At 48.3% G+C, this 26,578-nt stretch overlaps 9 protein-coding genes across 9 annotated transcripts; 6 read left to right on the top strand and 3 right to left on the bottom strand.

The window, feature by feature from the left end:
• Positions 1-19: 19 nt before the first annotated feature.
• Positions 20-2,647, bottom strand: TRUGW13939_05676 (uncharacterized protein; the record flags this gene model as incomplete). Its single annotated transcript, XM_035488836.1, has 1 exon — positions 20-2,647. The coding sequence occupies one exon, from the start codon at positions 2,645-2,647 to the stop codon at positions 20-22; it is 2,628 nt and encodes an 875-aa protein (XP_035344729.1).
• A 2,477-nt stretch (positions 2,648-5,124) lies between these two features.
• TRUGW13939_05677 (uncharacterized protein) lies at positions 5,125-6,783 on the top strand (the record flags this gene model as incomplete). The annotated part of the gene is made up of 2 exons (XM_035488837.1): positions 5,125-5,361; positions 5,443-6,783. 2 exons carry the CDS (start codon positions 5,125-5,127, stop codon positions 6,781-6,783), a joined length of 1,578 nt encoding a protein of 525 aa, XP_035344730.1.
• Positions 6,784-7,036: 253 nt separating this feature from the next.
• TRUGW13939_05678 (uncharacterized protein) lies at positions 7,037-8,154 on the top strand (the record flags this gene model as incomplete). The annotated part of the gene is made up of 2 exons (XM_035488838.1): positions 7,037-7,329; positions 7,386-8,154. The coding sequence occupies 2 exons, from the start codon at positions 7,037-7,039 to the stop codon at positions 8,152-8,154; spliced, it is 1,062 nt and encodes a 353-aa protein (XP_035344731.1).
• Positions 8,155-8,815: 661 nt separating this feature from the next.
• Positions 8,816-10,935, top strand: TRUGW13939_05679 (uncharacterized protein; the record flags this gene model as incomplete). The annotated part of the gene is made up of 2 exons (XM_035488839.1): positions 8,816-8,838; positions 8,910-10,935. 2 exons carry the CDS (start codon positions 8,816-8,818, stop codon positions 10,933-10,935), a joined length of 2,049 nt encoding a protein of 682 aa, XP_035344732.1.
• Positions 10,936-13,248: 2,313 nt separating this feature from the next.
• Positions 13,249-16,193, top strand: TRUGW13939_05680 (uncharacterized protein; the record flags this gene model as incomplete). Its single annotated transcript, XM_035488840.1, has 9 exons — positions 13,249-13,478; positions 13,779-13,894; positions 13,955-14,139; positions 14,198-14,797; positions 14,859-14,897; positions 14,949-15,017; positions 15,068-15,327; positions 15,410-16,092; positions 16,150-16,193. The coding sequence occupies 9 exons, from the start codon at positions 13,249-13,251 to the stop codon at positions 16,191-16,193; spliced, it is 2,226 nt and encodes a 741-aa protein (XP_035344733.1).
• Positions 16,194-16,733: 540 nt separating this feature from the next.
• TRUGW13939_05681 (uncharacterized protein) lies at positions 16,734-19,544 on the bottom strand (the record flags this gene model as incomplete). Its single annotated transcript, XM_035488841.1, has 5 exons — positions 16,734-16,998; positions 17,069-17,218; positions 17,271-17,350; positions 17,414-19,351; positions 19,416-19,544. 5 exons carry the CDS (start codon positions 19,542-19,544, stop codon positions 16,734-16,736), a joined length of 2,562 nt encoding a protein of 853 aa, XP_035344734.1.
• A 420-nt stretch (positions 19,545-19,964) lies between these two features.
• On the top strand, positions 19,965-22,540 carry TRUGW13939_05682 (uncharacterized protein; the record flags this gene model as incomplete). Its single annotated transcript, XM_035488842.1, has 4 exons — positions 19,965-19,982; positions 20,050-20,199; positions 20,256-21,927; positions 21,984-22,540. The coding sequence occupies 4 exons, from the start codon at positions 19,965-19,967 to the stop codon at positions 22,538-22,540; spliced, it is 2,397 nt and encodes a 798-aa protein (XP_035344735.1).
• A 432-nt stretch (positions 22,541-22,972) lies between these two features.
• TRUGW13939_05683 (uncharacterized protein) lies at positions 22,973-24,520 on the top strand (the record flags this gene model as incomplete). The annotated part of the gene is made up of 1 exon (XM_035488843.1): positions 22,973-24,520. The coding sequence occupies one exon, from the start codon at positions 22,973-22,975 to the stop codon at positions 24,518-24,520; it is 1,548 nt and encodes a 515-aa protein (XP_035344736.1).
• A 456-nt stretch (positions 24,521-24,976) lies between these two features.
• On the bottom strand, positions 24,977-26,422 carry TRUGW13939_05684 (uncharacterized protein; the record flags this gene model as incomplete). Its single annotated transcript, XM_035488844.1, has 5 exons — positions 24,977-25,135; positions 25,216-25,595; positions 25,656-25,792; positions 25,913-25,971; positions 26,039-26,422. The coding sequence occupies 5 exons, from the start codon at positions 26,420-26,422 to the stop codon at positions 24,977-24,979; spliced, it is 1,119 nt and encodes a 372-aa protein (XP_035344737.1).
• Positions 26,423-26,578: the final 156 nt, after the last annotated feature.

Here is a 26,578-nt window from a genome sequence, read left to right on the forward strand (position 1 = left end):
TGTATATGTTATCTATAAGCTACCATTCACCGGATCTGGCATCAATCGCAGCAGGCGTGGCAAGCGCGGCTTGATTCCCCATCCGAGACAGAATGTCAATATATTCACGAGCTACTCCCCATGCCGAGACCAGCCCAGACAGAATATGGATTCCTTCCTGCAGAATCCTCGAAGGGCCATGTGGACCACATATATCGCCCACACCGGTCACATTACCTCTCATTGTCTGACCGACACGCACAAACAGCTGCACAATTTCATCGTCACACGGCCGATCGATATGAATAAATGACGGGCTTGCAGCCGAAGCCAGCGTCCCGTGCTGCGAGATCGGAGACGATAATTCGGGTTGTTGGTCTTGAGATTGATGATGGCACAGTCCATACGCCCACAGAGTCAAAGTGGCTAGAAAGACCGCAATTGGCTCGTGAAACGCGTTTGTGGAATACCGACGAATATACCATATCACCGTGCCGGCGTGGATAATCGAGAGTCGAGCTTTATATTGATCGTGTTTGCCCCATCGCCATATGTGATGCCACTCGGGTGCTTGATCGAGTTTGTCCCAGGATACTTCTAGTCGAGCTAGCGACATTGCTAGGGTTCGTATCTCGCGGAAGGGGACAAGAAGTACGAGACGTGCAGTGTGTAAGTGAAGGACTGTTGGGTGCTCTAGCCCGGCGGCTTTGGCGATGGTTCCATTGGCAGACCAGTGCAGGGTATCCAGACAATCACAAGCACTGTTTCGCCATTTTGAGAATAGAGGTATCCCCGGCAACCAGATGGATTTTGAAGGTAGAGCAGATTCCCGTGTTCGTCTCTCCGCGGTAGGAGTCCACCAGGAGAGAGGCCGCTGGAAGTAGTCGCCTACCTCCCACAGTCTCTGGTAAAGGGCATGGAGAAGGAGAATGTGACTGAACTCTCCAATACCAGGTGTGAGTCTCTTCTCGATGAACAGAGTCTCCATTGCAGAGTAGAGTGATGCGTTTTCTTCTTGATATAAACTCTGCCAAACATATTCGGAATTCGCTTCCCACAACCTCTCGTGGACCGGAAGCGGTGTTTGAGCATCTTTCAGAGAAAGTAGTGGTGGTGAGTCTGTGGTATAGGCCAAAGTAGTATCTACTAACCACAAAAGGTAGCTGGTTCTTCGCTTCGTCTCCTTTTCAATCCAATACCCCCATTGTCTTGTATCTTGGCCATGGCTTTGATGGCTAGCTGAAAAAAGATCCCCGCCATGAGCCAGGCGCACAAGCTCGCTAAACAAACTCAAGCCGGAATCTCTATTTTGAGGGTTTCCACTATGTATGAGACCTATGCAGTTCAATAGCATGGCCTGCATGAGCCAGAGAGGTGTGAAGTTTATCGCGTTCTTCTGTCTTTCTACTATAATTGCGCGCCGAACAAACTCATGAAGAGGCTGCGCGTATTGAGCTGCTTCTGCCGAATTGGCAAAATTGCATCCAATGGCCGATACTGCAAGTACCAAAATCCAATGCATTTCATTCGGATCGAATGTTGGGACGTGAAAGATGGGGTATACGGGCTGAAAGCCGTCCAGATAGTGGCGTAAAAAATATGTGAGTAATTCGGAGGTTGGAAAATGGCCTGTTGCGAAGGGAGTGAAAATAACGGAGTCGAGGCGGCATATCCTTTCAAATGACGAAACCATCCTTTCATATATGGCTAGGGAGAGCTGCTTATCTAGGGTTGCGCTCAAGGTTGGGTCGTCTGTCTGGATAAAGTGTGTTGTCGGAAACTCAAAAATCGAAGTCTCTTTCGAATTATCTTGGGGCTGCAATAATGGAGTTATATTTTCGGCAATGCTCCAATATTCCTTTCGCTTTCGACTGTATTTAGGACATCGAGAGCCTTCGCCGTTAACGTAATACTCTCCTGATAGCACCGAGTCATCGTTTGAGCCCGAAAAGAGAGAACCGTCCTGCGATACACTGCTATGTCTTCCAGGACTCTCCACAGGAGGTGGAGCAGCTTCGAGAAGATTTTGTCGAAAATTGTTGAACAGGGGCACTTGGTCTAAACTGTCCATGGGAGAAAGCCATGTGATGCTCGTGTCGAAGCTTTCAGGCCACCATTGTTGAATAGACTGGTTTAGGAGGTCTGGGTCCAATAGTAGTGCGTCTTCTGTGTCTTTGAGGAGCTCTGTTGAGATCCAGTTCAATGCAGAGCCGGAGGTTGGATCGGACAGATTTGGGTTCAATACCAAGTCCACATGGGACTGTGGATCGTTAGGGCGTACATCTTGGGGGATCGAGAGGTTATCTGGTATAGCGATTGGGAACAGAGAGGTAGAGTCATTCTGCAATATCCTTTGAGAGCCTTGGTCAATATAAGGATATGAAAACCGTGAATTATCCAAGGTGTGCCCAGGGAATGTTTGTTGCTGGTCAAAGTCACCCATCTCATTTGTTTGCTGGCTATGGTGGCTATCAGTGGTAGTATGTTGATCTATGGGGCTTTGTTGGTAAATGTCATTGTTGTTTATAAACTGAAATTGGATTTGCTGAGGAGCGTGTCCATGCGGAGGGCTCGACGAGGTGATGGAATCCTGGAATACGCGGTCATTTTCTCGAGTCGGTTGCTCCGGCGATTTGCTCGTGCGAGAATGTGTTTCCTCGTTAGACATTCGGCGCGCTCGATTTGTCTTTTTCAATTTTGAGCGCCTTTCCGTGGGATATTGACATTTTATTGTACGATCCTGACACCGAGCACAGGGATCCCCGCCACTACATCTGACGCGAGCAGATGCGCATTGGAAGCATGCGCGAAATGTTTTCACGGTAATGCGGTGAGCGTAGTCAAATTTTCCCTGAGCGCCTGGTGCATGATGGCTTTGATCATGCCGGTGCAGCGTGTCACTAGTAGTCGCATTAGCTAGACCGTCTTTTCTACAGGAAAACGGTAGATCTCTTTGTACCTCCTGGAAAACCGGCGGCTACACTGGCTGCATTGAAACGGTTTCTCTTTGGTATGGCTTCGCAGATGCCGTTTGAGATGCTCAGGTCGCCTGAAGGTCGCCTGGCAGGTAGAGCATTCCAAAGACGAGGGAGAACCAGACTTTCGCCGGCCCTGGTCTTTGGCGGTTGGCGCTTCCATCGCCTAGGCTGGTACGAAGCACTTAACATGCAACCTTGGTGAATTTCAGTTCCTGAGATGTCATCCTCAGACCGTATAATCGCTTTGTCGGTCCTTGTGGAGAGGAGCCAGAGTGAGTGACGCGGGGAGAGGGGAAATCCGGGGTATTAAAACAAATGGCATAATAATAATGGCCACGCGCACTCCGCATGGCCGTTGACCGCTAGCCTTCGGGGGGCCAACAGCGGCCTTGGCTCAGCCAATACAAGCGCATTCTTTATTATCGGCGTCAATCCTGGCCTGCATGAGAATTGTTTTCTTGTTTCTTGCGATGGAGACGCGGCGACTCCATTGGTGGAGAACTACATAGCTAAGGTTCCTCCGCGTTCTCCACCGCGGCTAAATCCTGTTTTTACCCGAGCCTATCAAATACAGCCAAACACTGTCAGTTCATGGGGTCTGTTTGTGTATATGGGGGAAAATCCTCGGATAATTTCTATAATCAGAAAATCTACAGCGGATCGAGCGTGCAGACATTGATTGTTGTGTTCGGATAAAGTTTCAACTGCCGGGGAATTAGCCGAGTCTTGAACGGTCCAACCCCGGGCTGTTTTAGGGCTAGTGACTTCGTAGTACTTACTACATTTGTTTATATTACGATTGTTGAAAGACAGGGTCTAAGACATATGTTCGCTAGCTGCATCTCATCGCCTGATGGCGTGCTCATGGCCACCGAGGGCTCCCTAAGTCAGCCAATCCCACTCGTACCAGTCCACGCAACTTGGCAAGACAATAATTAAACTTAATAACCACCTTCCTGATCTCAGCAGCACATCAGAACATCTAGGGGCTGCATGTGGCTTGTCAAATCGGCTCTGGCCAAGTCACGTGGCTTGGGGCTTGTTTTTACCAAAGACACATGGCGGCACTCAAACAAGCAACTTTTTCCAATCTGTTAGGAAGAAGGATTAAATCTAAAACTTCTGAACTCACTGGCATCTAAATTTACACTTCTTCTTTGATATAGCTAGTCAAAATAGCTAGTACTAGTACATGATTATTTTCTCTACTGCCGGGCTTCATCGTGCTCTCTATTGACTCCCAAGCGAAGCCCAACCAGGTTCCATGGACAATCATTATAATTCCTGTAATGGATTTTTGATGGTCAACTCAGTGGTTTAGATATGTAAACTACTTGCTAAATCAATAAGGCCATCCCAAGTCAAACCCCCCGCGTGGCGATTGTTTGTCGACCTCTGGAGCAAGCCTTCATTCATACTGACAACTCCAATTGATGGGAATTATAAAACTAAATAAATCTACAATCGAGTCCAGAATGCCTAGAAATTTTTTTAATGAGTTTTAACAATGCAATTGTAAGAGCTATTTATGGTTATGTCGTGTTTGATACTGCTAGGTAGCGATTAAAAGAATACAAGGATAATAGAGACCTCATCATGTCAATTGGCACTCCGCCACCCAGTGGATACAATGAATATTCATAAAAAAAAGACCTTATCACGTGCACATCCACCGGCGAGGACAAAGAGACCACGGCGTTGTCCTGTTGGGAAGGAAACTGCGGTTTCTCTCCTCTTCCTCTCCTCCTCCTCTCTTCAGTTTCTCTCCTTCACATGCCCTCCAGCTCTACAGTCTCATCTTGACTCTTTACCTGGTTGCTTTGGTAAGTTTTTATTCTTGTCTTTTTAACTATTTACTCATTTCTCGTTCCTCTTTGCTTACTCCTTGCAGTGAATGTGCCTGAAGCTTCGTTTACAATTTTCCTCGCGGAGCGTTCTCGTGTGGCCTCCGTTTCAAACTTTCCTTACAGGGCGTCCGGTGTGGCCCCTGCATACTTAACTCTCCTTCTCCTCTCCCTCCTCCTCTACTCGTCTGTAAGTACGTAACCCCCGAGTTCTCAATATCACAATGATAGCTACTTTAGATTTGAGGGACTGGTTTAATTAGCCTTAGGGGATGGGTAGCCCCTCAGACGTCAGGAAATTTGTCAACCAGATGGAATGCACGATGGGATTCGAAGACTCGACTTCCGTGGCTGGTTTCTACAAGATCTCTCCAGACAGCCAAAGTCCTCGCATCACATCTTCGATGACAAAAGATCAACTATCACCAACCGTTGTCTTTGGTCTCCAGAACTGCACCATCGAAATTGACTTCGAAGACGAAAATACCGATGGAGCACAGAAGATCAAACAGTTGAGAGATCAATACAAACCCTGGTTCGAAAACATCAAAAACGATGCTGTATGTATTCGGATTACGTACACCAAGTTTGTCAAGACCGGCTAAACGACAAGACTGAACGGCTCAACTCAAAACTGGGAGGCACTCAGCGATGCTCTTCCTGAAAATCAGTCGGTTACGATCATCGCAACTTGGAGGAAAAATTGGAAGCAACCCACGAAACTTTGCCACTGGCTCTTGATGCTCCAAGAAAAAATCAAATCAAATCGACAATCTCTAGGGCAAGGTTCCGACAAAGTTCCGACATGCTTCTGGTATTATTACCAACAAATGAAAAAGTTAGAAGCGAGCGATGATGAGGTCAACAATAACAAGAACGACCAAGATGCATGTGTCCCTGGATATCCTTGGCTGGCTCCTCCAACTGAGGAAGAGCAACACAAGCCCTTGATTCCATTTGTACCTTACTTCATCGATGACCACGAGCGGTATTTCAGGCTCGGGATGGCAATGAAGAGAGAGCGCGAAGAACAGCGGAAAGTGATAGAGGACGTCTTCACTTTCGACCGCACACACAAGGCAACCATTCGACAGGTCGGCCAGGAGTATATCCATCTCCAAATAATCATCAATAGCTCCTATGAGGAGCTATTCAAGGTCCCAAATATCAACGAGGGAGTCAAAGTTGATGTGGAGACAGGAGATGGGTTTGGTTTGAAATTTCATGGCAAAACTATCGATGTGCCAACCGATGCCGATCTTGTGGTTGAGCTGAAGTCGCTCGACGTAGGGGACTTTCTGCCAGATTCTGATTTCGAAGTCAAGCTTAACATCAAGCCAAACTTGACTATCGTCAAAAATCAGATCAAGGCTATCAAAGATGCCTCACAGAAGCTAGTGGTCGGCGACACATCCGAAACACCAGGTGCAGGATTCTCTCTTCTGAGGACCGTACTGGCACACGGCTCCGAAGTGAACACCCAAGACCCGAATTACTTCGTTTTAGACACAGCGAAGATGTCTGGTCTGGAAGAGCATGTCATTCGTGACAGATTGGCTGTCTTGGAGAAAACGTTCCAGCTTGACGACACTAAACGACAGGCGTACACAAGCTCTGTGAGAACCATAGTTGCTGGTGTAAGCATCATTCAAGGGCCTCCAGGAACAGGCAAGACACACGTCGCTGTCGCAATCGTTGTGACGCTTGCTTCCCTTGGGCTGAAGGTACTGCTTGCCGCCGGATCAAATAAAGCAGTTGACAACGTTTCCACCGCGATCGCCAAATTCTTCCACAAGCATCCGCAGTTAAAACAGTGGTGTGGAATCCTTACTCGTGCCCGAACACCAACTTGGCAACTCTCATTGTTACGGGCCAACAGCGGCAATTCAGTCAGTCCGAAACGCAGCGCCAACGGATGCAGACAAGATACTGCTGGAGTATCAAATGCCATCAATGGTGCTGGATTACGCCAGCTAGAATAGCCACGAGAAGAGCTTTAACGAACTGCTTCAAGTGCACAAAAGAGACAAACAACATTGTTTGCATGGAGGGGGCCCGATCAAAGCTTTCAAGCACCGGTACGAGGTAGCTGTTGCAGGATGTTTGGAAACTGAAGTCAGGGTGCTGGCCACCACACTTAGTAATTCGGCTCATAAAAGCCTTCAAAACTTTCAACCCGACTTTGTGGTTTGCGATGAGTCGGGCCAATGCTTGGAGGGTGATCATATGATCGCCATGACGCGAAATACGGTTAAAGCAGTTGTACTGATCGGAGATCCTGAACAACTGGCCCCAACCCTGATCAGTGAGAACAGCGGCAATCCGGAGGCAAGCTATGCCAAGCGATCGTTGATGGAGCGGCTGCAAAAAACAGGTTATCCCTGTGCAATGCTACATAACAACTACCGCTGCCATCCCGATATCCTGGACATGTTCAACCGCCTCACCTACGACGGTCAGCTGCAAGCGGCAGCAACTAATTCACACCCTGAGCGAGTGGGCAAAGTTTGGACAAGCTTTGCGCAAGCGTATTAGCTTTCCGCCATGTGAGTCATAGGCGCCGAATCTTTCTGAATTGTCAAAGTGCGGCAGAAAAACCACTAAAGTCTTCTTCGTTGGAGAATCGAGGGCAGGTAAAGATGGCCTTTGATTTTTTGAAGGCTCTTTATAGCCATCAGACGGCCAATCAAGAAAGAATTCTTCCGTCTGATGTTATGTTGATCAGCCCATACAAAGCCCACAGGAAGGCAGTCGCAGAGATGGCTAAAGAGCACCATGTCAATTTCAATGAGAACGTCACTATAGATACTTCACAGGGCCAAGAGGCGGAGATTGCCATCTACATGCTCGTCAGACCATCCTGGAACCCACATGAGGTTGGGATTGTCGCCGACAAACGTAGGCTGAATGTTGCTCTTAGTCGAGCAAAGCGATTGCTCATCGTCATTGGGGATCTCAATGCATGGGACCAGCAACAGCGACAATCATTGGCAAAGCGCAGGGCCAAAAAGCAACTGGTGGAGTTCCTGAACGATATGGCAAAGAAACAGGACGTCGTAAACTGGTTATCTGCACCGGCCGCTCCTATTTCGTCTATGGCATCGCTCACAATCGTGCGTGATTCCCCAAACTTGGAACCTCCTACTTCCTCCAAGAGACGTGAAGGAGAAGGATCTCCAAGTCCTCGGAGCATTGATATGTCTACGCAGAATCTTGAGCAGGCACCACCAAAGCGGCAACGACTCATGCCCAGTTCTTCAAGCTCCGGTGTCCACTCTGATCTCTCTGATTTCCACAAGAATATTGATATCTACGAGTTTAAACATACAGCGGGGAAAAAACGAACTGGATGACCTGGAAAGGCAGAGAGAAGGACTACGGCTAGGACTGTTAACCGCCGAGGAGTACCGGCGGAAGGAATTGGAGATCAAGGGACGCGTGGACAGCCTCAGGGACCAATTGGCTAAGTTGTCAGAAGGTTTTTTTACCGTCTCTCAGAGTCGACGCGGAGGACGAGGATGTTGAAATGGAGGGCTTGGTCTACTAGTGCGTTGATGTAAATATGGCAGCATAGCAAATTGCAAACAGTTCAAAACATAGATTGACACACTTAGATTTCAGATACACTAAAGATATTTATAGTGTTCTAATTACAAATTTAGTAAGAAGCTGCATGAAGTTTTGTATCCAGTTTTGTATCTGGTTGAATACTTTGGACGGAGAAAAACCGTCTGTGGTGTTTGGGCGCATAGGAAGGCTTTGGGTTAGGGTTAGGTAGGGGCTAGGTTCCTTAGAATTTATAATAACTTGACATTACAGATTGATGATTTTAGAGGTTTCTGAACTGCACACATGTGTAGTGAGAATTGACTAAGAATTTACCTGGGTTTAGGGGCCCACAACGATTCCCCGGTCAAATTGGGTGACAGCCGGGCAGGCCGCAGGTCCAGCTAAGTCACGTGGCTCGGGGCTAAGTGTTTATCTTCGGCGTGACCCATTTTTATCGGAAGACACATGGCGACGACAACAATAATAATGTCCGTCCAGTTACACATCCAGGAGACAATCCCACCATGCTGTCACAATCCTCTGGTCACTGCTGATCCAGAGGGCACGAGGAGACGTTGACTGACCAGATTTCCTTCGCTTACACACTGAACTATCCTATTATTATCACAACCTCGGCGCTAAAACAGCGACCCCCGAGTTTCAGCTTACCCAACACCGACAGACGACGAGACAGACGCCTTCGGAGTCCCCGGCACCCCCCTAATAAGACGACGGTCGAAAACACATCAATAATAATACTTGATCTCACATGGCTCGCTGTTGACGACGTTTCAAATGCTCTCATGAGCGGCGGCAATGATAGTCTCGTCCTGGACGGTCAGTCGACCTCCCAGCGAGCTCTTAAAAATGCAAGGGAAATGGCTGCCTTCCAGGGCGCAAACATCGCATTTAATGCCCACAAACTACAGCCCGGCTCTTCGAATGCGCCTCATAACCCCGGCAAAACGGCCCGAGCTGCCGTGTTAGCAGATCACGCAAGACGTGCAAAACAACAGCCTTCCGAGGATGACACTGGGTCCGAGATGCCAGAGGATGGGTTCGTGACGGACAGGATAAAACAGTTCTCGGGAGCCCCGACGCCTGCTAGGATACATACCACGAATACAGGAGGACACTTGGCCGCGAGAGATGTTAGCATCCCGATACAGGCAGCTAGTCTGGCCGCGGCAAGGTCTGCCAGTCGGACTCCACAGTCTGCTCGACCTACACCATCAGTATCTCCGATCAGGATACAGCCAAGTGGACCACCAAAAGATGTTAACCCCAAAACTCCAAAACCCGAACGTTCACCTGGCCGAATCTCTCAACCACTCCCTGCGCCAATTCCTGTGCGGAAATCACTGGGTGTCATCGACTCGCTTGCAAAGATCACGGATCAGGACAAAGATAGGACGAATAGCGTGTCGCCAATTCAACGGAGCAGTTCTACATTAACCACTGGAGCGCAGCCCTTACGAAACCCAACACCAAGGAAAGCCGCCATTGACCGTCCAAAGTCCGCAGCCGCCACCACTCAATTATCTATAGAAAAACCCTCCAAACCTCCAACCCCAAATCATAAGGAAGTCCAGACCGAAAGACATGATCGCAAACCCGCACCCGCGGTCCCCAAACCTAGACGTACGGCAACTGTGTCGGATAAAGAACCAGCCAAACTAGTGCTGCCACCTAGAACGGCTACTCTGTCTTTAGAGCACGAAGGACATACGAGCTCATCTTCTGCTGCGGAGGAAAAGATCAATAGTAATAGTAGACGGGTGCGATCTACTTCGGTCAGCACACGCTCGTCATACAACACTTCGTCATCAGATCAGGTCAAGGCATCGAACCATGCCCAAAGCGCTGCCCGCCTAGACAGCGGCGATGCCAACCGTATGACCAAAGAGGCCTTGGCCGATGCTATTGTCGCCTCTTCGCTGGCATCTTCTCGCGCTGTGTCACCACTAAAGGAAGCTCCTCCGCTTCCGCCGAACCGACGTGCACGTTCACGTTCGCTTCTGCACCCTGCAGATATGTTCAAGGGAGAACCACAGCGTGCAACACCAAGTCCTCCTAAAGGTCTGCGGCAGACTCTAAGAGATCCATCCAAGTCTGACGACGAAGGAGCCAAGAAACATGGGGGGAGACACCTGATCCGCCATCACCCTCACAAGTATCACGAAGGCGACCGCAGGCGATGGCGGCAAGAAATCCCCGAACGCGAGCGCAAACGATACGAAGGTGTATGGGCCGCCAACAAGGGCTTGTGTGTTCCTCCGCAGGCAGTGTTCTCCAAGTTATTTCCACGTCTCCCTGCGTCTGTGGTACTATCTGATATGGTGGTTCATCTTGTGGTGCGCGATATCTGGTCCCGTAGCAGGTTGCCTTTTTATACTCTCGAGGGCATCTGGAATCTGGTCGATCATCACGGAATCGGGCTGCTCTCGCGCGAGGAATTCGTGGTCGGACTATGGTTAATTGACCAGAGTCTCAAGGGACATAAAATCCCGGTCAAGGTACCTGATAGCGTATGGGAGTCAGTACGGCATGCGCCAGGCATCAGGTTTCCGTTAAATTTTGAGTGATGAATAGAAATAATGTTGGGTATTTTTTTTTTTTTTTTCTCTGTTAATAATTCAAAACAAAAATCCTTCCTGGAGAAGCAAATAAAGGTCGTCACATCATGACCAGTCATAATAGCGGGAAGAGTGGAAATGAGTTCCGCACCACTAGGGTTGTCACTAGTTGCGCCTCACAGTCGCCTGTAATAATAATTTCCTGCAGCCATTTTGTCATTGGTCCATGCGCGCTTGTTTTTAGATCGATAATGAGGAAATAAAAGACCGAGCTATCTCAATCGTGCTGCAACTGCATCCATTCATTTCACGTGACCTCACGGCATTGTAAATTGTGGCTTGTCTGTGGCAAAGTTGATTAGAGTTTTTCTAGTTCCAAGAACAAATTGTCGTGGCGTTACCTAATAATGAGACAGTTTCTTGGTACCCCGTACGTGACTATTATTATAATACATTATTACTCTCCAGGGATTTTTTTTTTTATGCTGAAGAGTTTCAAGACAGAGAGTTCGGCAACCCCTGTTGTCTGCCGAGCCGGGGCGGAGGATGTTCTTTCTTCATAGGGAATAGTTAATTAGTGGTAGTATGTAATAACATTATTATTGGAGATCATCATCGTGAAAAAAAAAAAAAATAGAAAAATTAGGAACGGCCGACGCCGGAGAGGACTCGATTCGGGCATGGTCCGAGAAGGAGATGTAGAGGAAGAGAAATACGAGATATATTACAGAGATGATACCGATGGGATACCAGGATTACATACAGAGCAACGGGTGATCGACGCACCTGCCAAATCGGGGTTGTGGCAGGCTGGCAGCTGCCATGTTGGATCTCGAGTCAAGGCTTGTTATTCAACTTTCCCTTGCCTTCATCGCCGCCACCGCCACCCTGCTTCTCCAACAGCCTCGTTCGGCGTCCATCATTGTTTAACGTACTACGTGCTTCGGCGACCAGTACCTTTTCTATTGACTGGTTGACCGGGAATTGAATCGCGAAGTGGGCTCAAATGATCCCCGGTGCTGGTCTCACTTTCGCCTGCTGCTCCACCCGTCATTCTTGGTACCAGGTCTCGGCCAAATCACGGTTCTAGCATCTTTCGACCACACGCTTCTTGCCTCCTGTCTTGGATTGCCCCTATTCTCGCGCTTGACCCGAGTCCCGGGATCTCAAACTCAAAGGGATGCGCCTCGAAAGAACGACGGCCATTGAACTTCGACAGACAAAACACTAAGCGCGTGCCAGACCCGCTCTCCAATCCAACCTCTTATGGGCTCCACCTCTGGCTGCAGTCAATGCGAGGTCGCTGTGCACTATACACATAATCATGTTCCGGTCCCATGGTCCTGCTCACGACCTAAAGCTGGTGCCGTCGTCATCGTACAGCTTCAAGAAAACCTAAATAGAGTGCTGATGTTTGCCCGATGCAGGACACTGAGGCGTCCGAGAAACGGCCCGGCATAGTACACATGGCGACGGGACAACCTTTTACCCTTTTGTAGCAACTGGGTCATAGCAGAGGAGCTGCCCAACAGTTCTCGCCCGAGTCGCCCCCTCCGGGAGGACGGTGATGGTCTTGGTCTGCAACAGTGAACGTGCTCAGGCCGTCGTGTAGCAGCCTATGGCTGCATGGAAGAACATGGCCACCCTTTCCACGATCCTTGGGAAGGGCTGTAGTAGGTGTGTTGACAGGACACACAAAGGAGCTTTTCTTTTTTTAGGGCGAGAGGCAACACTTAAAAGGCGCACAGGGCGATTGCTCAGATTATTATTATCGTGGCGAAAATAAATCACAATGCGCGCCCACTAACCCTGTTTGGTCGTCAAATCAAATCCCGATTGACGCACATCAACCATAGACCGGGATCTGCTCTGGACACGGCGTCTGCAGATACTAATACTATCGAAGATTCAGCGCCGATGCCACCGTTGTTTAACTACTCAATACTATAACTGCCCAGCTCCTGAGCTTGGGCGAATTACACCCCGTTGCTGCTGCTGGCTGGAATCGCCGACCTAGGACGTCCCCCTCCCAGGGCTGCAGCTCCCATGACAGACGATTATTATGCGCCTTCTGTGTATTGTGCTTTCTCGGTCAGCGGGGCTTGCAATCAACCAGTCAGTTAGTCCGTCTAGCGGACCACCGGAGGTCGGTTGATATTGATTGATCGATTGATCGAACAGTCTATCAGTAGGCAGTTTTGCTTGCTCTGCTTGTCTTGGGTAAAATCCAACCTCTCTCACGTAAGGCGGCTCGACCTCGACGCCCGTCGGGATCTAGTGAACGGCACTCACCTTAAACACCAGCCTGCCGTGTGGATCGCAATGGTGTTGGACCAGCCCCAACAGCAGCAGCACTTCCACCAGCAGCAACCATTTCAACAGCAGCAGCAGCAACAGCAGCAACAGCAGCAACAACAACAACAACCTCTTAGTCATTTTCAACAGGTCCATCTACAATCGCCTATCCAGGCAGAAGACAACAGACTTCCCGGTCAATCCGTGGCTCGAAGGAAGTTTGCCAAACCGCCCGTCAAAGTTGCCTGCTTAGCATGGTAAGAACGGCCTCTTTGCTTCTGAAAATACCTCCCTTGGCATTCCTTTACATACTTTTAACCACAGTGGTTTAACCGCAAGTGATTTATCTGACATGGTCTTTCTTTTCTAGCCGAGCTTCGAGAACGCGGTGTGACGGACAGGAGCCATGTTCAAGTGTATGTTTTTCACGTTCCTCAATATTCTCCCAAGACAGCTACGCCCATCTGTCAACGAAACCGAAGCGAATTCTATACTAAATAGTCAATCAATTTATTGAAGTGTGCCAGCAAAAACAGAGAATGTTCTTACTTGCCCAGCAAACGCGGTGGACCTCGAAAAAAGAAGGTGACAGTACCTCCGCCAGAAACAGGGGAGCCCTCCCAGCCGAACGAGTGGCATCCTCCTGGTGTGTCACCCACCCGCTATGACGAGAGTGAGTAACAACGAATCTACCTGACCAAGTCTTTGGCGCCTTATTAACGGTCATTGTCAGCGGATGGGGTCTTCAGCCAGATTGACCCCTTATCTCTTCCAGGGGCCGGCTTAAGGCATCTCGATTTTACTTCTGATGTTAATGTGCAGGGCATGTTTGAAGGAATATTCATCTCAAGAGAAGTTGGGAACCATGCGGCTATACCACCACCAATGCTAGGTGATTCTCACGCGAAACAATCGATGGTGAGAGTATACGGCAGTGAGCAGGATATGCAAGTGCTCTGGAGAAGCCATTTCTAAGAATTCATGGCTAACACGCGACAGATTGAATGCTTATTACGACTTCATCCACCCATACTTTCCAATCTTGCCTCCCAGAGCCACCCATCCTGGCCCGGATCAACCGTTGAACAATGCAGACTCACATCCAACAACACCATCAGAAGAACCCACGCTCGTTTACGAACCGGCATCCCCACTAAGCTCTGCCATTTCCGCAATACTTGCACTTGTACCGCATCCAAACGATCCGGATTCGATGAGCCCTGGCTCAATTATGTTGCGCCGATCATACGCGCAAGCATTTGCTCAGCTGGCAACGACGAGCATAGAAGCTGACGGCGAACTGATTGACTCAACAACCCAGCCTTCTCAGGCTTTGAACTACGCGCAACCGTCTATTAATAGAGAGCCATTCCACCCTCAAGCACCCGTCGAATTGGAAGGAATATTGGCATTGCTGGTACTTTGCATTTATGAATATGCACAACGCGGGAATCTAATGAAAATGAGATACCGTGCCGGTCAGGCGTGGGTTATTGCCATGAACTTGTCTCTTTACGCACTTGGGCCAGAAAATGATGAATTCTCTGAAGCACGACGAAGAGCTTGGTGGATGACGGTAGGAAATCCGATGCAGTAGAACCAAGAATATGCAGATTTTCTAACTTTTCAATATACAGTATTTTTGCATCTTGCAAGGATCTATTGCCAGCGTGACGGTACATTCCCCCCTCAATTATCCGCAGCAAATAAATGTTGACCACAGTTAGCCCCCGACAGTTATAATCAATGATCCTCGCTTCACAACACCCTACCCTCATTTCGCATCGGACCCCGAGGTAATATTGCTGCTTATTTGTTACATACCTTGTTCTCACATCTTCCGCAGGGCTGGCCATTATTGATTCAAGCACAACAAGTACTGGTAACCGCTAGCCAATTTACTATTGACTTGAACAAATGTCTGAAATCTCGATCTAATATGCCGTGGATCTATGAGCAAATGAAACAGATTGATGCTTGGGCTTCTACGGTGATGCTGCAGGCCAACAATCAACTAGCCGTTCCACCCACTGCTTCTCCAGATGTTGATGACGAGTTTCTCACGGCTCGGTGCATTCGGGCTATTACGAAAATGAAGCTTTCTAGGTATCATTTCTACTGTTTCTTCTTCTTCTTTTCTCCCCTGCTTTATTGGGATGAGCGCTAACAGATCCTCTTTTTTTTGCAGCGGACAAATAAAAACCCACCGGTTTCAAGCATTTTCGGATATCCCAATATTCATCAAGAAGCATTTTGACCTTACCACCGCGAATTCAAGTATCGACGATCCGTACCAGCTAGCGAATAACGGAAGGGAGGTTAATCCACTTGCCTGCCAATGCCATACGTTTGAAACTCCCAATCACGTCTTGGCTGCAGCCTACACCGGTTCCCCTTCAGAGTCATCTACATCTGGCGCTTCGGATTCTCTCCATCGACACTATTGTTGGCTAGGTCCAGGCTTCCCGTTTACTAGTCAGCACTCGGCCAACGTATGCCTTCGGGCAGGCCTTATGATTTCACATACGCTTCAGAGTCTACCATATCCGCTACAGTTCCGTCACAGTGACCATGGCGTCCCGGGTCCCAGACTTGACCCTTTTGCAGATCCTTCATTGTTGGACCCTCGGGCACAACTACCCCGGACGATGCCCTCGTTTGCGTCTTGTGTTATGCAAGGCAGCTATGCGTTGCTGATGATATTCTACAAGACACGTGTGGCAAAGGACGGATCCAATGGTCTCGAATACGACGCTAACGGGTCTCCCTCGACGGAACGACTGGTTGAGGAACTGAGAATGGGCTTGGAACGGATTGTTGGGGCTATATCCAATTATTCGCGAGCTTTGGAAGCCCTGGACGGAATGAGAGGTAACCAACCCACTTTGATCCTCGGATTTTCTTTCCACTCACTAACCATATTCTTAGATGGTATCGAAGCAGCAATTCATACTGCATTCACGCAACGGTGACTATAGTTTTCGTTGATCGATCTTGGCTTGGCATTTTGATGTCTTCTAGCGTAACGGCCGTCTTTTCTTTAAAACAAATGCATTGGTTTGGTGTCTTAAGGATCTGATTACGGGTCTTTTTTATTTATCCTTGTTTTTTTGGTGGTGGTTGTTCGTGGATATACATTTTGTTTCTTTGCGACTGGGATTATTTCCCGCAAAGTCAATAAATACCCTATCATCATCTTCTGTGTTTTGGGAAATTAAAAGTACGTCTACTTTTTTTTTACATCATCAATCTTGTGAATATCTAGAAGATACCTCATTAGACGGAGCATCAATGGATCAAATAGAGGAGGCACTTGCTGCCGAATTGATGAAAACAAAAATATGGAGGACAAGATACTTTTTTTAAAGTACATATGTAGCATGGTAGTTCTAAAACTTATTGCATTTTCCCCCATGGTCTTTCTCTATTTCCCTAAACATTATCTATCCAGCGAGATATCCATGATTTAAGATAGATTTAAAAAAAAGAAAAAGAAAAAAGGTATTATCATCTTAAAGTTTAGACCGAATCCCCTCTAACCGAAATTTCACGTCCTTGAGCACTTTCGTCGTTGGTTTCCATTCATCAAACTGCTTTAGTAGTTCCATGCTCTCCTGGTGAAGTTCATGTCGGACATAGTCTTCCTCGAGTAGACCGCGCAATGCGAATGGGAGGATGTATGGATTGGTCGGTGTTGATGGTAAAAGGTGATGGCGTTTGTAGTGTAGAGTTGCTCCATTGACATTTGAAGTTTCAAGGGCGAATTCGACGGCCATGCTGGGAACGGCGAAGTTAGCAAATGGGATGCATTTCATATGCATAAGGGGGACGGAAGAGGTCAACTTACAGGTATATGTTTTCTTCATCATGAAGACGAGAATGGCCTTCACCTCCCACGAGACTTCCCGCAAGAGGTGTGCTTAATTCTCGAATGAGGCCATGATCATGGACACCGAGGTTTCGTAGCTTGAGGGTAAATCCTACTAGATGCGAAAGGCTGGTAATACAGGTTAGTAGGGCAACTTATGTACTTCTAAGATCTCACTTACAAGCTGGGTGCATGGACCTTGCTATCCACAAATACAGCCCGGTAGATATAAGGGTGAGAAACCGGGTCGAATAGCGAGGACTATAATCCATCCAATCAGAAAATGTGGGGATTTACCACGTAGGAATAGGAACAATCACATACCTCTAGGGAAACCAACTGGTCATCTATACTTCCAACATATGTAATTCGAACCCCGAATTCCAAACATGCCTTCAATGCCATTTCGTACTCTTTGGACACTTTGGTGGTCGGATTGGCAAAATCAAATAGCTCCCCAGCAGACCCGCCTATCCATCTCGATTTATAGTCTGGAAATGGACCCAGATTGACTCCGGCCATAGCGCATATACCAACACGAGACGCATCCAGACACCCAAATGCAATCAATTTGGCGACTAACATGATCGTGACGGGAGCACCTTGACTATGGCAAGCGAACATTATGAATTCGGCTTTTCGAATTTCTTCCATCCATCGGAGCAGGAGCTTCCACAGTAGATCTACTCTATCCGCAATGCGACCTTCTCCCTCCAAAGAAATTTTTTCAACATCGCAGTGGTAGCCGTGGTTTTCAGCCCACTGGTGAATGGCCTTTGCTGCCAGGGTGGAAAATTTCAAAGACGTTCCAGTGGGTTGACCGAGCACCGTACGAAGGTATGGAGCTGGGAAATAGCCGTGAACTCCAATTGCCAGGCAACGTTTAGGGCGAGGCGGATCGCGTATTATTGACACATGTTGGGTTTCCGGATCTTTGGAATAATGGAGGAGTCGGCCTAATGTCTGTAACCACGACGCGGATTCTTGCAACGCAAAAGTGTCTTTGAAAGCAGGAAGCACCTGGCTTGTCAATACACTTTGAAGCTGTTTTGATGCCGTAGGCTCCTGTGGCTTAACCTTAGCAGGTATAGGAGCCGGGGTAGTGTCATTGTCTGCAGTATATTCTACCACATTTTCTGTAGTAGGCTTGTTGGCTTTGATGGCTTTTCTACTGGCTGATTTCACGGGTATAGCCGGTTTCGTAGATTTTGGAGACGTTGATAGGGTGGCCTGGGTATATGGTTGAGGTACGTTGTCGTCCGGCTTTGCTTTACTTTGGACCTGCTCAGACAATACGAGCTCGCCAGTCTCTTGTTGTTTCGCATGCGAAACATCTGTCTTGGGAATTTCTCGGGACCAAAAAGCCCACCCAGATGGAGATGGCTTAGACGAGTCTGAGCGCTGCTTGTGAGACTCGCTTTGTTGGAGCTGCTCGACCTGAGAGTTCTGATCTGTGCTCGGGACATTCATGGGTTGGCTGGCTGGTTGGTCGGGCTCGATATGAGGCTCATCACCTGGAATATCTTTCTGAGGGGCCTCTTCCGCTTTGCTGACATTGGTTCCACCCCATATTTGCAACCAACTTTTTCTCTGCGATGTGTGTGATGCAGGTTCTGCTGTGTCTGCATGTGCCTGTTGGGCAGAATCTGGTATCTCAGATTCTTCTACGGCCTCATGAGTGTTTTCGTTGCTGTCAGAGGCTTCGGGACCTTCTGCAGGAGCAGATTCTGGCTTTGGTTCATCGTCGGCCGCACCCATATCGTGCTCTTTGGGGCTTTCCTTGTCTGTTGTGCTAGCACCCCAGCTGAGCCAGCTGAGCCAGGATGATTGTGTATTGTTTTCCTGGACAGGGAGTCCAGATTCTGTCTGCGTTGTATCCGGGACTTGTTGATCTAACGTCTCGGTGTCGTTGGCACTCGCAGTACCATTTAATGAGTCTTTCTCTGCAGGTTTGACTGCATGCCCGTTCGGTATGGATGGCTCCTCGGGAGATCCAATATCGGGTACTGTTGAAGAAGATCCGTTTGAGGCGATATTTATTCTAGTAGTCGTAGCATTTGCCGGAAGAGACCGGCTTGAGGCGCCTGCTTTCCTGGTTAATTGAATGGAATTGGTTCTGAAGGTCTTTGATGAGTCCGGTAACGAAGCTGTCGAGACGGCGAGCTCTGATGCAATGTTGCTAGCTGCTGAAATGCTTTCTCGGGCAACCTCGGTTACAGCAGCGGCTTTCTGTCCCCGCGGCCAAGTCCTGGTCGTCCAGCCCTGGGCCAAGAAGCTTTGTTAGTATCTCGACAGGGAAGCAACAATGTGAAATGAAGCAACTCACCCCTCCGCTAGCAGGTTTTTGAGATGCTAGATGGTTGTCGTGAGCTGCCTGAGCTGGGGCGGAGCTGACTGGCTTGGTCTGCGGGTCTGCAGCCGAGCGGGTGGACTTCAGCTGCTTTCGAGATCCCATGAAGCCGATCGGGGGAGTGCTAGTAACATCACTACCTAGGGTTCATCGGCAAGGCGATAACGGGGCACAGGATGGAGTGAGGTGGGATGGAAGGTACAAGCAGGCTGGCGGTGTCTGCCTCCAGAGCGTGCGCTATCCTCTTTTCAGGCGATGGCTTGGTGGACAAGTCAGACAGTGCTAAGTCAAGTCATCCGTTGATGTCACTGAATGCGCCCCACGTGAAGGAACGGTTTGCTGCCTCAGGCCGCGGCTGCTGCGATCCCGTGATGCGGGCCTGCCAAGACTCTGCCAAGCCTGGAAACTGGTGTGGAGACCGGCCGATAACAACTTTTTTTTTTCAAGGCGATTATTATTATCAACCACCAACCACCACCTTGAATTGCCCAGCTGCGCACCGACTGTCGGCGCTGCTTTTCAACCATGGCAATCCAGAAAAAGGTCAGTCATCAATGCACCCGCGATATTTTATTGCGAATATCGCAATTGTTTGCTAACAAGCTCGTAGCATGGCAAGGGCCGTTTGGATAAGTGGTACAAGCTCGCCAAAGAGAAAGGCTACCGAGCACGTGCTGCCTTCAAACTGATCCAGCTCAACAAGAAATACGGTTTTCTCGAGAAGAGTAAAGTGGTCATTGATCTGTGTGCAGCTCCCGGGGTACGTCCGTCTTTGTCCCAGTGGCAGGAGCAACAGCTAACAGTGGGCCTATACAGTCATGGTGTCAAGTCGCTGCAGAATGCATGCCTGGTGGCAGTCTCATCATCGGTGTCGACCTGGCCCCAATTAAACCGATCCCGCGAGTAATCAGTTTCCAAAGTGATATCACAACCGATAAATGCCGGGCCACTATCCGGACTCACATCAAGCATTTGAAAGCAGACACGGTTTTGCACGATGGTGCTCCCAACGTTGGTACAGCATGGGTTCAGGATGCTTTCTCCCAAGCCGAACTAGTGCTGCAATCAATGAAACTGGCCACCGAATTCTTGAAAGAAGGAGGAACGTTTGTGACCAAGGTGTTCCGCTCTAAAGACTACAATCCTCTTTTGTGGGTCTTCAAGCAATTGTTCACTTCCGTCGAGGCTACAAAGCCCCCATCTTCTAGAAATGTTTCTGCCGAGATTTTCGTTGTCTGCCGTGGATTCAAAGCACCCAAGCGTCTCGACCCGAAATTTTTGGATGCTCGACACGTTTTCGCCGAGTTGTCCGACCCAACCCCTAACAACGAAGCCAAGGTTTTCAACCCAGAGACGAAAAGGCGCAAGAGGGAGGGTTATGAGGAGGGCGACTACACTCAACACAAAGAGATACCCGTCACAGAATTTATCAATACGACGGACCCAATTGCAATCCTTGGTGGCTATCACCAATTAAGCTTTGAACAATCTCCCAACGGTGATTTGGCAATGGCTACGCTTGAAAGACTCGAAGATACAACCGACGAGATTCGCACCTGTTGTGCAGACCTTCGAGTTCTCGGTAAAAAGGAGTTTCGCAGTCTACTGAGGTGGCGCTTGAAAGTCCGGGAAAAGTTTGGTCTTAAATTGAAAAAGAAAGACCAAGAAGAAGAAGCTGCTGAAGAAGTCGCTGACGTTGCGCCAATGGACGACGAATTGGCTATCCAGGAAGAGCTACAACGCTTACGTGATAATGATAATGCACAGAAGAAGAAGGAGCGACGAAAAGAAAACGAGAGGAAGCGGAAGGAAATCGTCAGAATGCAAATGCATATGATTACCCCCACTGACATTGGAATGGAACAAGATGGAATTGGCGGAGAATCTATGTTCGGGATCAAGGCAGTCAACCGAGAGGGCGCCACGGACAAGATTGCAGCAGGTCAAGTCGCCGAATCAGAGTCTGAAGACAACAGCGACGTGTCTGACAGCGACCAAGAATCGGACGATGAGGAAGACCAACTAGAACGCGAACTTGATTCTATGTACGATACGTATCAAGAACAACAGCAAGACCGAGACTCGAAGTTGCGTGCGAAACGAGCTCGGAAGAATTATGAAGCTGAGGAATGGGATGGATTTTCCGACAAGGAAAATGCAAGCAATGCTTCTGATGGCGAAGATGCCGACGAGTCCACGATCAAGACGCCAACTTCAGACAATTTGTCCAATAAGGCAGCTATGTTTTTCGACCAAGACATCTTTCAGGACCTCGGAGACCTTGATGATATCGAAGACGACGACAGTGCTATTGATATAGAAACCGATGTGCAGCCCAAGAAGAAAACCAACCCTAAGGAGAAGCCAGCTCCTGAGCCGAAAGCAAAGACCAAAGCGCCCGTTGAGGAAGCTCAAGAAGATGACTGGGGTTCTTCTGATGAGGAAGAGACGAAGTCACAGGATCCTAGAACAAAAGAAGGCCGTCTAGGTTTGTTTGCATGCACCCCTTTGTATATTGTTCATTACTAATCAGTCGTTTTACAGATATCGATATCATCACTGCAGAGGCCATGGCTCTTGCACAGCAGCTGGCTACAGGCGAAAAGACGTCCCACGACCTGAAAGACGATGGGTTCAACAAATTAGCCTTCCGTGATACTGATGGGTTACCTGAGTGGTTCCTGGATGACGAGGGCAGACACAGCCACCTTCACCGACCAATCACCAAAGTAGCAGCGGAAGCCATTAAAGAGAAGATGCGAGCAATCAATGCACGACCTATCAAGAAGGTCCGCGAAGCCCAAGCTCGCAAGAAGTTCAAGACTGCCCAACGATTAGAGAAGCTGCGCAAGAAGTCGGCTCTTTTGGCCGAGGACGAAAGCATCAGCGAAAGGGACAAGGCCCAAGCCATCACCAGGATGATGAACAGGGCGACCAAGAAGAAGCCCAAGCAAAAAGTCAAGCTGGTCGTTGCCAAGGGTACTAACAAGGGTATCTCTGGCCGTCCTCGCGGAGTCAAGGGCAAGTATAAGATTGTCGACTCTCGCATGAAGAAGGAGATTCGCGCGCAAAAGAGGATTTCCAAAGAGAAAAAACGGTGATTGAGACGGGGGACTTGTTATGTATAGGCATAGATATATATCAATGGACATGAATTCGTATTTCTTTGATATCATGTGGTCAAGACTGTTGTAGTAAATCGTCGACACCGACAAAGCGGAACGCGGTGGCGCCGGTGATTGGCCGCGACCCGGCCGGAGAGCCTCATGGCGGCTTCTTTTCTCGAGTTCTTCCGTGATCCCCACCATCGCAGACTCTTTTTTTCTCCCCTTTGTTCTGCCCGGCCTCGACCGTTGTGTATATTCTTTTTTTCTGTACAGATTTTGTATATTTATCTCTTGCACATGCGCCCGCATATCTTTCCGGTCATTTTATTCCTCGTTTCTTCTTGGCCCTCGACTCTGTTTACCTGCCCACCACTGTAGTCGCCACCGCACGTGCGCCTGGGGATTTCCCCCTCGTGCCGACCAGACATGGGGTTTTTTGATCACTTGCAAAAGGGAGGGGGATTTTCTCTTCAAGCAAAGAAGCCCCAGATTCGCAAGGTCGTCACCCAGGCCAAACCGCCACCACAGCAGTCTCGATCGTCGTCCGCTGCCACAACCGATACCGACGCATCGCGAGTCGCCCGATCGAAACAGAACAACCGAGCAGCACGCGAGATAAATGACAGCAGGAATTCCAACAGTACTAGTACCAAGAATGGTGCTCTCCTGTCGAAGTCACGCCCGAGAACGGTAGCCCGGAATCTCAAGCGGCCTTCTCCGATCCAGAGACTGTCCAGCGATGATGACGATAGCGATACCGATGCGTCTTTCGAAGTGCATAAGCGTGCCAAGCTAAGCGATGACATAGAGCCAGATCTTGACCGACGCATACGAGCACCAGAGGCTTTCTCGGACGAGTCTCCAAAGGCTCTGATGTTGGTGCATGCCGCAGATATTACCTCCGACAAGTCTTCTGGGAAATACGTACCGGTTTTCAACAAGGACAAAGACGGTTCTCCGCCAACCGAAGTTAGATTGCAGTATCCGACTTCACTGAAAGGCGAGCGGTATCAGCTGGTCGCAACAAAGGAGAATGAGGGCTTTAGACCTCTCGATGATATCATACAGGTGGTGGAGATGGTCTCACAGCATTATATCCCGGAGGATGCCAAAGAGGAATTCGATAACGAGTCAACTGGAATCAAACGGCGGTTTCGTCGCGCACTCGCGCATGCTTCTGAAACGGAATTTTTAGAAACGCTTTCGGATTACAATCGTGCTGTGCGAAGGTTGGTGGCAGATAACTCCATTGCCAAGCATTTAGACGCAACGCATCTTCTACGCCTGCCTCTTGTGGAGAGGATATTGACGCAAATTTACTCTCGAACAGTATCACCTCGAGTAGAGTCGTTACGTCAATACGAGAACGGGACCGATAATGTTTACGGAGAACTCCTGCCACGCTTCATCAGCAATATATTCAAAGAAACCCAGTTGAAGTCGGGCCAAGTCTTTGTAGACTTGGGATCCGGAGTCGGAAACGTGGTTTTACAAGCAGCTTTGGAAATTGGCTGCGAGAGTTGGGGCTGTGAGATGATGCCGAATGCTTGCAAACTAGCCGATTTGCAGAGAGTCGAATTCAAGGCTCGATGCCGTCTATGGGGAATCGCACCGGGAAAGACACGTCTTGTTCATGGCGATTTCCTTGCCGAGTCAAGCATTCTCGATGTTCTCAAAAGGGCCGATGTCGTGTTAATCAACAACCAAGCTTTCACGCCACAGCTGAACAACGAACTGATCAACCACTTTTTGGACATGAAAGAAGGCTGCAAGATCGTCTCTCTCAAATCCTTCGTGCCTGCAGGGCATAAGATTCAGTCTCGAAACCTCAACTCTCCAATCAACCTTCTCGACGTCAAGAGATTGAACTATTGGTCCGACTCTGTGAGCTGGACGGATGTCGGCGGAGCTTACTTCATTGCTACCAAGGATAGCTCTCGACTTAAAGCTTTTGCCGATAGCCACTCCCTTTAGTTCTCTCCTTGATGTCAAGAAGTTCAGTACAACCCCTATTCATATACATTTTCCTTTTTGAATATTCAGTGATACCATTCGCCTGTTGATTGATCATTGGGCGCCTTCTCCTTTTCTTGCCTAAAGAAAGATCGCAATTTTTTTTTTTTTTTTTTTTTTTTTTTTGGAATAGAACGAAGTTTTCAATGCATGTACATTCATCTAACGAATTTTGGGCCATGTGGATTGTTTTCATGTTTATGTTCGCATTGGAGGTCCTGTGTTGTATTTAGCTGAACTTTTTTTGTGTGTATAATTTGATATAACAGTATTAACCATGTGTCTATAATAATAAGAATAAGAAGTCACGTCTGATATGAAATAGCTTTTGTTATAAACAGGACACCATCGCCAGCCCAGCCTGGACATTTAGGCATTTTACAGCAGCGACAAAATCCTGTCATTTGGGTATTTAGTCTATTGAAATCTTGACGCTTCGTTCATTGCATCAGCTTCTTGTCCCATACGCGCCATCCATCGGTCAACCAATTCCTTATTTTCGCGCTGTAACTTGCTTGACCGATCCTCTGCCATATTGAGCTGTAGATTCAAGGAGGCTAGTTCATCTTGAACGTTCTGAAATTTTCAAAAAGGTGTCACGTTAGCATAAGTCTCGCATCATCATGGGACAAAAGAAAGAAAAGAAAGAAACCTACATCAAGCAATTTCGCCTTCCCTCTTAATTCCTCATCTCTATCTTTCAATCTCAAAGCCAAATGGGTCCGCTCTCCTTCCAAAGAGGCAATCTTTCGAGTATCTTGCTTCGTTTTCGCTTTTAATTTATCCAACTCGGCGTTGGTGCGAGCCAGCCGATCCTGGGTTTCCGCACGCGATCGCTGGGCAGCGGCCAGGTCTGCTCGAGCCGTTGCGAGTTGGGTTTGTGAAGCTATGCCAGTTTCTGGACTGGATTCCACGGCCGTGGCTGTCCCTTTTCGTTGTGGGACGGGAGATGCAGAGAGTGTCCCTTCCTCGGATGTTTGGTGATGTTGTTTGCTGACAGTAGAAAGACTTGCTGTCCTGTCGGCTAGCCGTGTGTCTGTGTGGATTGTTACTATGATGTTTTTATTCTGTCTGCTTCAGGGTTGTTTCTTCTTACAAGCATCGTAAAAGCTGTTGTTTGCTTGTTCTCGCTCATCACGAACCAGCAGCGCAGCATGATATTCGTCGCGCCAATTGGCCATGACGGGGGCGATATTACTATAACAGCTTCCTTCAAACGTAGTCGATGCTCGGCTAACAAGAGACACGGGCATCAATAAAACATAATGAAGCTTTTGAATCGAGTATCCGTCGATAAAGATCGACTTGTTTCTGCCTGGAAACTGATGATTGCCTGGAGAAGAGGAAAGTTACAGAGAGCTGTCGCAATGCGGGGTTTCCGCCCAGCGTATCGTAACGGGTCGGATACAGATCTGTAATTTTGAATAGACACTTGTGCAATGTTTTGATATGAATCGATAATATCTAGTTAGCACCAACTTCAGGTTTCTTCGATTCGGTCCGATAATTAAGCTGTCGCGCCTTTTGTTGTTGTTTTCGTATGGCTTGGAGTGTTCGTTGAAGAGTTCGCTTATGGATATCTGCGCCAATCTCCTTCATAATGTCCTTGTATGTCATGCCTGGAGTAGAAGCCGCCAGATCTCGCAGACGGTCGAGCTGCTCTTCAGTGATTTTGCGTGGACGACCCGAGCGAGGCGCCGTTTTGTTATCGTCACGATCCTTTTCACGGCGAATAGTGCTGCGAATCGTTCCCATTGGGATCTCAGGATGCCTTTGGTGGATTTGGCTAAATGAGAGGCCAATTGATTTCAATTCGCATAGGCGAGAGCGCATTTGCGGGGTCAGTTCGCGTCTAGGAGGCATTTTGAAGATTGTGAATAACTTCAAATTAGAAAGAAAAACACGTAACAATAATGTTTTAAAAATGCTCGGTTGTATTGTTGTGTTGACAAAAGTGGAAACACGCGTTTTCGGAAAAGTGTAAATTAGCACGCAATTAGCGCAGTATCCAAAGTCTGT

The sequence above is a fragment of the Talaromyces rugulosus genome, chromosome III (assembly GCF_013368755.1).
Source record: "Talaromyces rugulosus chromosome III, complete sequence".
Classification (NCBI taxonomy): Eukaryota; Fungi; Ascomycota; class Eurotiomycetes; order Eurotiales; family Trichocomaceae; genus Talaromyces; species Talaromyces rugulosus.